This window comes from Nicotiana tomentosiformis, chromosome 3, assembly GCF_000390325.3.
Source record: "Nicotiana tomentosiformis chromosome 3, ASM39032v3, whole genome shotgun sequence".
Classification (NCBI taxonomy): domain Eukaryota; kingdom Viridiplantae; phylum Streptophyta; class Magnoliopsida; order Solanales; family Solanaceae; genus Nicotiana; species Nicotiana tomentosiformis.
The window spans coordinates 138,265,575-138,278,546 of NC_090814.1; the positions used below are offsets into that span (position 1 = coordinate 138,265,575).

The window sequence follows — 12,972 nt, forward strand, 5'->3', positions numbered from 1 at the left end:
ACTCGTGATTAATTGCAAAATAAACAGTTCCATGGAGGAATTGCTTCTGCCGAGTAAACTGGACACTGAGGAGTGGTATGAATATCTTCTCCATTCATCAAATGAGATGTTTTATGTTATTTATTGAATTCCATCACGGGTTTGTTATAATATGGAAACAACTGAGACCGTACCACTTTGGAGATGTCAGAGAACACTAGTTCTTGTTTCTTTTTAAAAATGTTATAAATACTGTACTTTCTCTCTGTTAAATGGTGCAAAACCTGGCTTCTTTTTTACTTTGCATACAAACTTTGGTTGCCTATAACATTTTTACTTTCTGTTCTTGTTTCCCCTGTTTATCCTAATCATGGAACATATGGTTTTCATTGGGATATTGGTCAAAGGTAATTGTATGCAACTGCTGGGATGTGATAGCATTCAAATCTATCTCACCTGTAATGGAATGCGGAGTTGAAAGGCAGCTAAACTTTGAAGCTACCCATTGATATGGATGCATATACACTGATTTGATTTTAAATCTCAAGTTAATGCTTCCGTGGCTGTTTCTAATGTTAACTTGCAAAATTCTCTCATTCTTTTCTTTAGAATAACAACTAAATCAATTTCGTGGTGAAACAGAATATAATGTGTTTTACTTAGAAAATTAAAGACAAGGCTTGACCTCACGGAGGTTGGAAGATTTGTATCCAAAAGCAGCATCTTTAGCAAATTCAGTTTCACCTGCTGGAACAAGCCTATAGATTAGAAGGAAACATAATTAGTGATGACCGGCAAGTCCAAACAGCTAATATGTGACGAATTAGAAGAGAATACCTATCAGAATCTGCAACATAATGTATATCTCCAATGGTATAACGGCCTCCTTGGAGGAAAAAGGGCAAGATAATCCATACATCCATCTCACCCAGCACTGAAACAGCTGCATATGCTTCCTAAGAGCCGTTTGGATTAACTGATTGTAAATAGACGATAAGCTTTGAAGTGCTAAAAAACTTATTTAAGAGTTGAAATTGATTTTAAAAATAATTATTTATGTGTTTGAATAGAAGTGATGAAATTGATAATAAACAGTTAATGTGTTTGATAAAAAAAAGTTAGATAAGCTATTCTTTTATTAAAATAACTAAAATACCCTTGATTTTTTTCAAAAGATTATAAATTAAAAAAATTCCTTGTAAGAAAAAGAATTAACGACGAATATGGAATGAAGAGAAAGTCAGAAAATTTATTTTGGGAAAACAATTTTGTGAATTAAAAAATATCATTAATAATAAACTAGTAAAATTGTTGGTCAAACTAAAAGTGATTATCCAATTTATGACTTATAACTGATTTTAACTTAAGCATTTTGGGGGTTTACATATAAGCTAGTTTTACCATCCAAAAAACTTAATTTATGTAGGCTGCTCTGTATACTTACCCCAGGGAAATGGCCTCGTAAAGTTGAATCATCCCTCAGAACGACCGTATAGTCCCGCTTTCTCCACTGACTTGGCAGCAGTATCGATGTTCCTGCAGATATCTGCTATCAATGCACTAGATATTAAAAGCTAGAAAGCTCAGAGAGCCAAAACAACAAGGGATTGGAATACTATGTTTTATGATTCTATTGAGCATTATAAATAATAGGAGGTCATTCCATATCAAGTAAGGATCCCAAGTCACTCCATTTCTTTTGGTCTTTCATTCTCATGTCATGTATGTTTACAGAAACTTCAAAATTATTTTTGGAATTTGCTCAGAGAGCAAGGTTAATATGCTGAATCCCTTGCATTTGGTTGTTTTCATTTCAAGAAAAGATATCCGTCATATTTGTTTTTTGGGCATCCACTAATTCCTGCTATTATATAAGTTATCCATAATTGTATACGGTAAAAACCATTCTTGCCCTTCGTATGACTAATCGAGACTGGAACTTGATAGATCAAGGTTCAACCTCGTATAACGTCAAGCTATGATGCGAAGTTAGGTTGCCGAACTCATGACCCAGAGACCGGCCAAGATCGAGATCGAGCAAAATAAAGACTGGCTGAGATCGGTCAAGATCGAGACCAATCAAGATCATGATCGGCCAAGATCGAGATCGAGCAAAAAAATAAAAAAGCCGGTATATCCGCAATTAAGGTGAGAATCTCGGCGAAAATCCCGGCGCATATCAAGGAGAGACCAATTAATTAATCTATCATGGGATTCCTTCTGTATTTTTAATTATATTCAAAATAGGACTTCCCTACTATATAAAGGGTTTCTAATCATTTGTAGGGGGAGATTGATTTTGAAAGGAAAGCAATACAGTGCATATCAGCTTTCAATACCTTGTTACTCTATTCATATATTAACATAATTTTCACTTGGTTCGAGAGTAATCTAACTCAAAAGCCAAAGCTAATTGATCCGTTTGGTTTGCATTTATTTCTTTTACAGTTAATTTCGATATTCATTTATATATTTTCTCAATTTGTACTAAATTATACTATGTATCCTTAGAACCGCGTATAAATTCAATTGTTATCCGTTTTTCGGGTGTCAAACCTTTTTTTTCCCCGAGGGATAGAGAGTTTTTCTAATTAAAGTGACATTATTCGAAATAGGATTAATTATTCAATTTCAGAGTCACCACTTAGAATAATTATTATGGTGTTCCAAGTCACTAGTTTATTTTAAAATCCCAAATCGAGGAAATTGACTATGTTCTAAAAGTCTGCGAAATCAGAAGACCGGTAAGGAATTCTGTTAACCCGGGAGAAGGTGTTAAGCATTCCTGGATTTCGTAGTTTTAGCATTGTCACTTTAATCATACTTGGATTAATTGAATTGTTTTAATTATATATTTTAGATCCTATGTGCATTTTACCTTTTAACGCTTTTAATTATGGTGTTTTACGGATTTATCTTTGAAATGGGCCACATGTGTGTAAACCTGCTTTATTCGGCGCGCTAAAAATCATGTCACGCGTATGTGTACACAATTTATCACGCATTATTATTATTATTAAAATTGTTTGGTCAAAGTCGCTCAAATGTGTACCTTCATTTATTTTGAGAATCGTAATTATGTCACGCGAACGTGTACACGATCACGATAGTGGATTAGAACGCACCTAAAGCATTCTACGAAGATTTGTGATTTTTATATAACTAAACCAACGATCTCATTCATTTAGATTCTAACAAACATCTGCTATCAATTCATGTACTACTCTTGTTGGCATGCCAGCAAATCGCTTAAAAACTTAACCATGTGAGATTGATTAACAGGGCAGTTGGGTTTAAGCTTAATGTAAGGGTGTACCGAATTACACTGAACGGGTTCTAATTGAATAATTATATTTTTAACTAATATTTGGACTACAAACAATTTACTAATACCGTGTGGTATTTTGTTTTGGGGCTTTTCGAGAACTGGGCCACAATACAATAGGCCCAGTAGGACCTATTCTCCAACAGGTCTCTTTAGGTTCTCAACAATTGAGACCTGATGCGTCTAATTCTACATCAGGCTTTCAAAATGGCCTAATTTAACATAAGGCCCTAAAGCGTGGCAATTCAAGATAGTCAAGTCCAAACACATAGAATATAATTATCACTACCAATCTAACCTAGCACTATGCTTAATCATAATAAATATTGATTCTAATCTCATATAGAAAGCTCATACATTTGTCACATGGCATGAATAACTCTTAAATTATTACAATGATCAATGAATTCCTTTTGTTCAAACTAAGAAATTTTACCTGAAAATCACTTAACTAAGCCTTTGTATCACCATACATCAAAGAGTCTTTCCCATTACCTTCAGCAGCATCCTGTCCTTTCATCTGTTTATTGGAATCGATTTCGGACCCTTTTAAAAATGTACAGTTTAGGCTTGAAATCATCAAATAAACAACATACATTCTAATTGAAAAAAAACACTTAGATTAGCCTTAGTAGACATTAAGTTTCGATCTACTTCATCATTTTCATACATTGGAAACATATAACAACTAAAGATCTCATCAAGATGGAGAATTAACAGTAGCAAATAAACTAGTTCATGAGTAGTTTTATGCATAATTTTACTAAGGAAGCGGACGAACAGAAACAACCATTAGAGGAGGAACAAAGACAAACAAATCTGGAAATTTAAACACAAAAATAGATGCAGGAAACTGAGTATAACCATCAAGTTTTCACATATTTGCTTATAAGCTCAAAGTGAATCACAAGTGAAGATCAACATACCTATAAGCAGGAACTAAGTAGTTATTAACCAAATGAGGTTTAGAATTACTAAGCTCAGCTACAACAGGAAAATCAGCAGATGCAAATCAACAAACAACAACGCAGAAGAAACAGCCCCAAAAACTCAGCTTCATTGAACTTTTTCAGTATTTTCCTCAATCTCAAAATTAGTCTCAAAATGAAAAAGGATCCTAAATTTCAGAGGTTTTTTCGTGTGAAACCAGTGTCCATCTTAGTGAGAGGGTAAGAGGTCTTATATAACATGTGCTAAATTTGTCGTGTGCAAAAAATAAGAAAGGAATAATTTTCAGAAAGCCACCCCTGAATTTCAAGGAAAAAAGCATCTTTTAAAACTAAATTGGACAATTATTGGACAACTGTCCATTCAATTTTTCCTCCATATTTTTAGCCATTTTAGCTTCTGTATTTTACCCCTTTTAACCCCAAAATCTAACATAATTTCTGGTTTTTATTGCACTTTAGTCCCTTCTAGAAACTTATTGACCAAACACCTAAATCCTTTATTTCAATTGACTCTACTATGTTTCTTATATTTATAAAACAACTTATAATAGAACAGTCATGCAAATCCAAAACTCAAAACAAGAATTTCAATAAGTACTGCTTCACTAACCAAATTAATCTAAGATCGAATAACCTAATATTATGCATTTAAAATAACTAATGTGTAATTAGACCTTTTAATCACAATAAAATCGAAACTAAACTTAAAATCCTAATTAGGACAAAATATCTGGAGGAGAATTGAAAAAGCAGAAGAGTCGTTTAGTGGAAGAAAGAAGAAGAAGAATAAAAGGAAATAAAGTAAGAGGAATTACCCATTAATCTTAGACAAAGAAATCTCCAAGGGAATGGCGATCTTGACCAACTTCAATGTTTTTTTGAAACGACCTGAAATTAACATTATTTGATTGTTCTCAACGAGAACAATCAAGCAATATAAATTTCGGGTCGAATCAACTCTTAGGGATCTTGAAATAAAATCGAACAAAGGGGATTAGGATTTCAGGTTATTCTTAGATTTGAAATTAAAGGATCTTGGGGAGGTTTTGGGAAAATCAGTAGGGGATTAGGGATTAGGAGGGAATGAAGAGTGTACGGTAAAGATTTGAGGTTGTTTGGAGAGGTGGCCGCCGGCCAGTGGGGGTAAGGATTTAGGGGCGGCTAGGGTTTAAGAGATGGTGAGGACGATGAGAGAATGGGGGGTCTTTGGGGTTATGGGGGTTGGTTAGGACAATTTTAATGGGTGTGGGTGTTAGTTCCCGGCCGTTAGATGGTGGGAGATCAACGACTGAGATTAGATTTGGGGGGGACGGGGTTGTTTCAGGTTAGAGGGGAACCTGGACCAGGTTTTAGAGGTCTGGGCTTGGGGATTTGAGGGTAGTCTTGGGCCACTGAAATGGTTGTGGCCCAACAGAACCAAACAAAGCGTTTTCTCTTTTTTTTTCTCTTTTCTAATTTTAAATCCTAATTAATTAAAAACCTAAACTAAGTCCTAAACCAAATCTAATTTGTAGAATTAAACTTAATTATCTGCTTCTACCATTTAAATAATTAATTAACTTAAAACTAATGAAAGAAAATTACTAATTTAAAACTAAAAGCTAAAAATGTAAAAATAAAATGACCATTATTTTTGTGATTTTCATTTAATAATGCAACTAATAAACGTAATTAAATCCTAAAATACAAAGTAAATCTAAAATGCTATGCAATGAATATTTTGGATATTTTTGGTATTTTTTTATGATTTTAAGATATTAAATATGCAACTAAATATAAAAAATAATTAACAAGAAATTCCTAGAAATTCTATGAAAAATTAAAATAATTAAAAAAATCTATTTTTGTGGATTTTGTAGGAGTATTTTTCGTCTGGCAAAAATCACGTGCTCATAGCTGTCCCTCTTTACTCGTAAACACGAAGAGTTTTCGGGCAAAGATAAAGTGAGTAATTACGAGCAATTTTTGCCCGTTTAGATACTCCATGAGAAGCGTTTTGGAAAAATTTGACCAAACCTTCCTTCAGAGGTTACCTACATATCCTTGGCTATAAAGGAATCGGGTCGGTGTAGTTCTGAAAACTTTGATAGCTGGGACTACCGAGAAGTTATGATTTCACTACTGCTGCTGTTGTTACTATTTGTTGAACTCCTTATTATAACAGAATCAAAACGAAAAAAAACTAAACAAGCCTATCAACTATGAGTTACATGATTCCTATTTATAAGTCTTCTGAAGCTTGATCTTGAGTCTTCTACAGTCCTGTTGTGCATCTAGAACTGTCGACTCGCATTCTTGAGGCGAGCTTCTACTACTTCTAACTTGAATTGACCCTATTCTTCAGGCGGGCTCCTGCTACTAACTTGAAACTTGAAGTAAATTCTGAAATGAATTCCCTCGTTCTCCGAGTGTGCGTCTGCTACTAACTTGAAATTTGAAATAATTCTGGAATGAACTCCCTTGTTCTCCAGGTGGATGCCTGTTACTGACTTGAAATTTGAAATAATTCTGAAATGAACGCCCTCGTTCTCCAGGTGGGTGTCTGTTACTGACTTGAGACTTAAAATAACTCTGAAATTAATTCCCTCATTCTCCAGGTGGGTGTCTGCTATTGACTTGGAATCTGAAATAACTTTGAAATAAATTCCCTCATTCTCCAGTTGGGCGCCTGCTACTGACTTGGAATCTGAAATACCTTTGAAATGAATTCTCTCATTCTCCAGGTGGGCGCCTGCTACTGACTTAGAGTCTACAATAACTTTGAAATGAATTCCCTTATTCTCCAGGTGGGCGCCTGCTACTGACTTGAAACTTAAAATAACTCTGAAATGAATTCCCTCATTCTCCAGGTGGGCGCCTGCTATTGACTTGAACTTGAAATGAATTCCCTCGTTCTCTAGGTAGGCGCCTGCTAATGACTTGAACTTGAATTGAATTCCCTCATTCTTCGGGTGTGCGCCTGCTAATGACTTGAAACTCTTGAAATAAATACCCTTGTTCTCTAGGTGGGTGCATACCACTGACTTGCGCTTGAAATGGATTCCCTCATTCTCCAGGTAGGCACCTGCTACTGACTCGAAATATGAATTAACTCTAAAAATAATTCCATCGTTCTCCAGGTGGGCGCCTGCTAATTCCTTGAAACTTGAAATGAATTTCCTCTTTCTCCAGGTGGGTGTCTGCCAATGACTCGAAATCTGAAATAACTCTAAAAAGAATTCCCTCGTTCTCTAGGTGGGCGCCTGCTACTACCTTGAAACTTGAAATAAATTCCCTCATTCTCTAGGTGGGCGCCTGCCAATGACTTGAACTTGAAATGAATTCCCTCTTTCTCTAGGTGGGCGCCTGCCAATGACTCAAAATCTGAAATAACTATAAAAAGAATTCCCACGTTCTCCAGGTGGGCGCCTGCTACTGCCTTGAAACTTGAAATGAATTCATTTATTTTCCAGGTGGGCGCCTGCCAATGACTTGAACTTGAAATGAATTCCCTCATTCTCCAGATGGGCGCCTGCCAATGACTTGAACTTGAAATGAATTCCCTCATTCTCCAGGTGGGCGCCTGCCAATGACTTGAACTTGAAATGAATTCCCTTTTTCTCCAGGTGGGCGCTTGCTACTGCCTTGAAACTTGAAATGAATTCCCTCATTCTCCAGGTGGGTGCCTGCGAATGACTAGATTTTCCTGCCCCTGTTTCAATCAAAGGAAATTTTGTGAGTTTGAAAATATGGTGGTTAGTTTGTGGCATCGTTGCTGAAGGTGTCGGCTTCTGTTGCTGCCACGCTTCATTTTGATTAGTTGCTTCGTCCTAACAAGGATATGTTTGACCCTCTGATCGAACCTCGACCACAAAAACCTCTGGATGACCCAAATCCCTTACACTCACTTATTGCATTGCGTTTTCATGCTGACAATTGTTGAGCCTTTGTATTTTCTCAAAATTCAAGATTCACTTGATCACCTGAACTTCCGTTATCACCATATTGCTCCTTCTGAATCATCTTATTTATGATGTGCTCGGCCAATCTTTGCCTTGTGCAATCAAGAAGTCGGTAATAGGTTTTGAAGTCCTTTCTTGTTTGGTTTAACAAAACTGACTTGGAAGAAACACAAAGAAATAGAACCAAAAGAACAAAGTGAAGTGATGTTTTGCAAAAGAAACAAAAGAATGGTCTGAATGAAGATGTCCATTCAGATGAGAGAGGAAAAGAGACTTATCTGAGCGAAGCAACTGGCTCCAATGATCATGACATGCATTTCGGATTGATCAGCCTAAATCCGTCCAACCAATCATACTTTCAGTTCATGTCATGTCTTCATACTTCAAAAATTGGCCTTTCAATGATCCAATTTCTCTGTAAAGTCATGAACCTCATTCGACTTGTAGTGCCCCGGAGGGTTTTCACCAACAAGCCTCTCTCATTTGTTCATCTCTTAACTCATTGTCACCTTACGGTGCCCGCGAGGGTTTTCACCAATAAGACTCTCTCATTTTAAATTTTCTCTCAACTCACCATCTCCTTACGGTGCCCGCGAGGGTTTTCACCAATAAGACTCTATCATTTTATTCATTTTTCCTTGTGCCCATGATCAAAGTGTTACCCATGATGTAAATCATACCTTTATCTCGCTCGACTTGGCATCCTCAAAGATTGATCGGAAGGTCTTTCTTTGGATCGTAGTGTAGGCTTTTGGATGGGGTCAGGAAGAAAGGGTGGCATGAAGGCTCAAAACAATTTACGATGAAAGGGTTCAAAATTACAACTTTTGGAATCAGATCTTTGCGAAACTAAAAATTTCTACCCCAGTTTCTTTGAGTCTGGGGAATTTTAGCTTTTTATTTTGATGGGACCGAACCTTAGAGTAAGGCTGCCTACGCATCCTTAAAAGGAATCAGGTCGAACGTAGTTCCAACTCGAAGTTGTTTTGTTTTTGTTGCTTTTTTCTTTTTTTTCTTTTTTTTCTATTTTGTTTTTATTACTATTATTTTCTAACTCTACTTCTGATTCCAAAAGAGTGGTATGAAAGAAAGTAAATAAGGCTCAAAAGGGGTAGCAAAGGATAACAGTGTTTGGGTAGCAGAATAAAATGCCTTCGTCATTCCAACTTTGAACATGCCACGTACAAAATGCAATTGAAGATAAGTAAAGAAATCATACATAAAATATCTTGACTGCATCAGAATTGATAGCCATATCTGCATATTTTCGTTCTATGTCTGTTAGATGCAAATCACCATTAGGCAACACCTTTGTCACACTGAACGGCCCCTGCCAGTTTGGGGTGAACTTTCCTTTAACTTCAGCCTGATGTGGAAGGATGTGTTTCAATACCAACTGGCCCACTTCAAATTTCCAGGGACGCACCTTCTTGTTGTATGTTCTTGCCATTCTTTTATGATATAATTGACCATGACATACTGCTGCCAATCTTTTTTTCATCAATCAAACTCAATTGTTCTAGCCGGGTTTTGACCCACTTATCATCATCAATTTCAGCATCAGCAACGATCCGAAGGGATGAATCTCAACTTCTGCAGGTATATCTACCTCGGTTCCATATACCAGCAAATAAGGAGTTGTACCTACTGAAGTGCAGACAGTAGTGCGATAACCCAGTAAAGAAAAAGACACCTTTTTATGCCATTGCCTAGAACCTTGCACCATCTTACGAAGAATCTTCTTTATGTTCTTGTTAGCGGCTTCAACAACTCTGTTTGCCTTGGGACGATATGGAGTGGAATTTCGATGCATAATCTTGAACTGTTGGCATAACTCTTTCATCAAATGACTATTGAGATTAGCAACATTGTCTTTGATGATTACCTTGGGGATTCTGAACCGGCAAATGATATTTGAATGAACAAAATCTACCACTGCCCTCTTGGTCACGAACTTGAAAGTTACATCTTCGACCCACTTAGTAAAATAATCAATGGCCACTAGAATAAATCTGTGTCTGTTTGATGCTGCCGGCTCAATTGGTCTAATGACATCCATGCCCCAAGCAACAAAGGGCTAAGGTGCAGACATTGTGTGCAACTCAGATGGCGAGGAATGAATCAAATCATCGTGCACCTGGTATTGATGACATTTGCGAAGAAAGCTGATGCAATCTCGTTCCATGGTAAGCCAATAATAACCTGCTCGAAGTATCTTCTTTGCTAAGACATACCCACTCATATGCGACCCGCAAACTCCAGAGTGCACTTCGGCCATGATAGTCGAAGCTTGTTTAGCATCTATGCACCTTAGTAATCCTAGATCTAGAGTCCTCTTGTACAGGATTACCCCACTTAAGAAAAATCCACTAGCCAGATGTCGAATGGTTCTTTTTTTATCACCTGTGGCATGTATCGGATATACCCCCGACTTGATGTACTCCTTGATATCATGGAACCAAGGTTCACCAGCAAGTTCCTCTTCAACCACGTTATAATAGGCATGCTGATCATGGACTTGAATATGCAGAGGGTCGACGTAAGTCTTATCCGGATAGTGTAACATTGACGCCAGAGTAGCTAATGTGTCAACAATATCATTATGAATCCTGAGAATATGCCTAAATTCTAACGACCTGAATCATTGACAAAGATCATGCAGACATTGTCGATATGGTATGAGCTTCAAATCCTGAGTCTCCCATTCTCCCTGAATCTAGTGAACCAGCAAATCCGAATCTCCTAGAACCAGTATCTCCTGGACTCCCATATCTACAGCTAACCTCAAACCCAGAATGCATGCTTCGTACTCAGCCATGTTGTTGGTGCAATAAAATCGAAGCAGGGCCGTCACAGGGTAGTGACGCCATGTTTCAGAAATGAGTACAACTCATATTCCGACACCTTTCATGTTAGCAGCTCCATCAAAGAAGAGTTTCCAACTTGGCTTTTCATTATGATCAACATACATCACTTCTTCATCAGGAAAATAAGTCTTCAGTGGCTCATATTCTTCATTCACCAGATTCTCGGCCAAGTGATCGGCCAAGGCTTGGGCTTTCATCGCGGTCCGAGTCAGCTAGATGATGTCAAACTCTATGAGTAAAATCTGCCACTTTGCAAGTCTTCCTGTGGGCATAGTCTTCTGAAAGATATACTTTAGTAAATCCATGCGAGAAATGAGGTAAGTAGTGTAGGACGACAAATAATTCTTCAACTTTTGTGCCACCCAAGTCAGGGCGCAACATGTCCTCTCAAGAAGAGTATACTTAACCTCATAAGGAGTGAACTTCTTGCTGAGATAATAAATGGCTTGCTATTTCTTTCCCATGATGTCGTGTTGACCCAACACACAACCAAAAGAATTATCCAGGACTGTCAAATAGAGAATTAAAGGTCTCCCATGTTCCGGCGGGACCAGTATGGGTGGGTTTGACAGGTACATCTTAATCTTATCAAATGCTTCTTGACACTCGTCAGTCCACTTAACCATAATATTCTTCTTCAATAACTTAAAGATGGGCTCACAGGTCGTCGTGAGTTGGGAAATAAACCTAATGATGTAATTTACCTTCCGAGCAAACTCATCACCTCGATTTTATTCTTTAGTGGGGGTAGTTCTTGGATGGATTTGATCTTAGCCGGATCTAACTCAATACCGCGTCGACTGACTATGAATCCTAACAGTTTCCCGGACGGGACACCAAATGTACATTTTGCCGGATTGAGCTTGAGGTTGTACCTGCGGAGCCTTTGGAAAAACTTTCTCAAGTCCTTGACATGGTCAAACTACTTCTTTGACTTTATGATCACATCATCTACATAAACCTCAATCTCCTTGTGTATTATGTCATGGAATATGGTAGTCATCGCCCTCATGTAAGTTGCCTCAGCATTCTTCAAACCAAATGGCATTACCCGGTAACAATACGTTCCCCATGGCGTGATGAATGCTGTCTTTTCTGTATCCTCCTCATCCATCAGGATCTGATGATATCCCGCGTAGCAATCTACAAAAGACCCGATCTCATGCTTGGCACAATTATCAATCAAAATGTGGAAGTTCGGCAATGGAAAGTTATCCTTTGGGCTTGCCTTGTTGAGATCGCGATAATCAACATATACCCTGGTCTTACCATCTTTTTTTTGATATAGGCACAATATTAGCTAACCAAGTGGGATATTAAGTGACCCGAATGACTCTTGCCCCGAGTTGCTTTGTGATTTCTTCTTTAATCTTCACACTCATGTCGGTCTTGAACTTTCTTAACTTTTGCTTGACATGAGGGAATGTAGGATCAGCTGGCAATTTATGAACTACCAAATCAGTGCTCAAGCCCAGCATATCGTCATACGACCATGCAAAAACATCTTTGTATTCAAACAATGCTTTGATTATTTCTTCCTTGAGTTGCGGTTCCAGATGCACACTTATCTTAGTTTGCCTGACATTATCCTGATCTACTAAATTGATTGCTTCAGTTTCATTCAAATTAGGCTTTGGTTTTTCTTCAAAGTGTTTTAGTTCTTTACTGATTTCCTCAATTGCCGCTTCTTCATTATATTATGTTTCATCATCATACTCTACTTCTTGGATTATTATTTCAAAATTAGATTGGCTTTTAAGACTTGGCTAAAAATTTCCCATGCATTTCATGTCATTGAAACCAGCATAAAAAGAATTGTACAAAAGAAAAACAAAAATGAAACGCTATCAGGAATAATGGAAAACGGGAACTTGTAATTCATTGCAAATAAAAGGATAGAAGGGTTTGAA

General features: G+C 37.3%; 1 protein-coding gene and 1 long non-coding RNA gene across 2 annotated transcripts; both read right to left on the reverse strand.

Moving 5' to 3' along the window:
- Nucleotides 1–664: 664 nt before the first annotated feature.
- LOC138906893 (uncharacterized) lies at nucleotides 665–1,523 on the reverse strand. Its single transcript, XR_011414519.1, has 3 exons — nucleotides 1,424–1,523; nucleotides 817–935; nucleotides 665–737 (listed from the first exon to the last, which is right to left on the reverse strand). It is a non-coding gene; the product is annotated as an uncharacterized lncRNA (long non-coding RNA).
- An 8,749-nt stretch (nucleotides 1,524–10,272) lies between these two features.
- Nucleotides 10,273–11,259, reverse strand: LOC117275021 (uncharacterized). The gene is made up of 2 exons (XM_033654359.2): nucleotides 11,165–11,259; nucleotides 10,273–10,831 (listed from the first exon to the last, which is right to left on the reverse strand). The coding sequence occupies exons 1-2, from the start codon at nucleotides 11,257–11,259 to the stop codon at nucleotides 10,273–10,275; spliced, it is 654 nt and encodes a 217-aa protein (XP_033510250.2).
- Nucleotides 11,260–12,972: the final 1,713 nt, after the last annotated feature.

Bases quoted from the DNA above. Each gene is read 5' to 3' on its own strand.
- LOC117275021 (XM_033654359.2), bottom strand. From the start codon at position 11,259: ATGAAAGCCCAAGCCTTGGCCGATCACTTGGCCGAGAATCTGGTGAAT. The intron at 10,832-11,164 runs GTATGTTGATCA...TCAATGATTCAG, and splicing joins TTTCCTGATGAAGAAGTGAT to GTCGTTAGAATTTAGGCATA.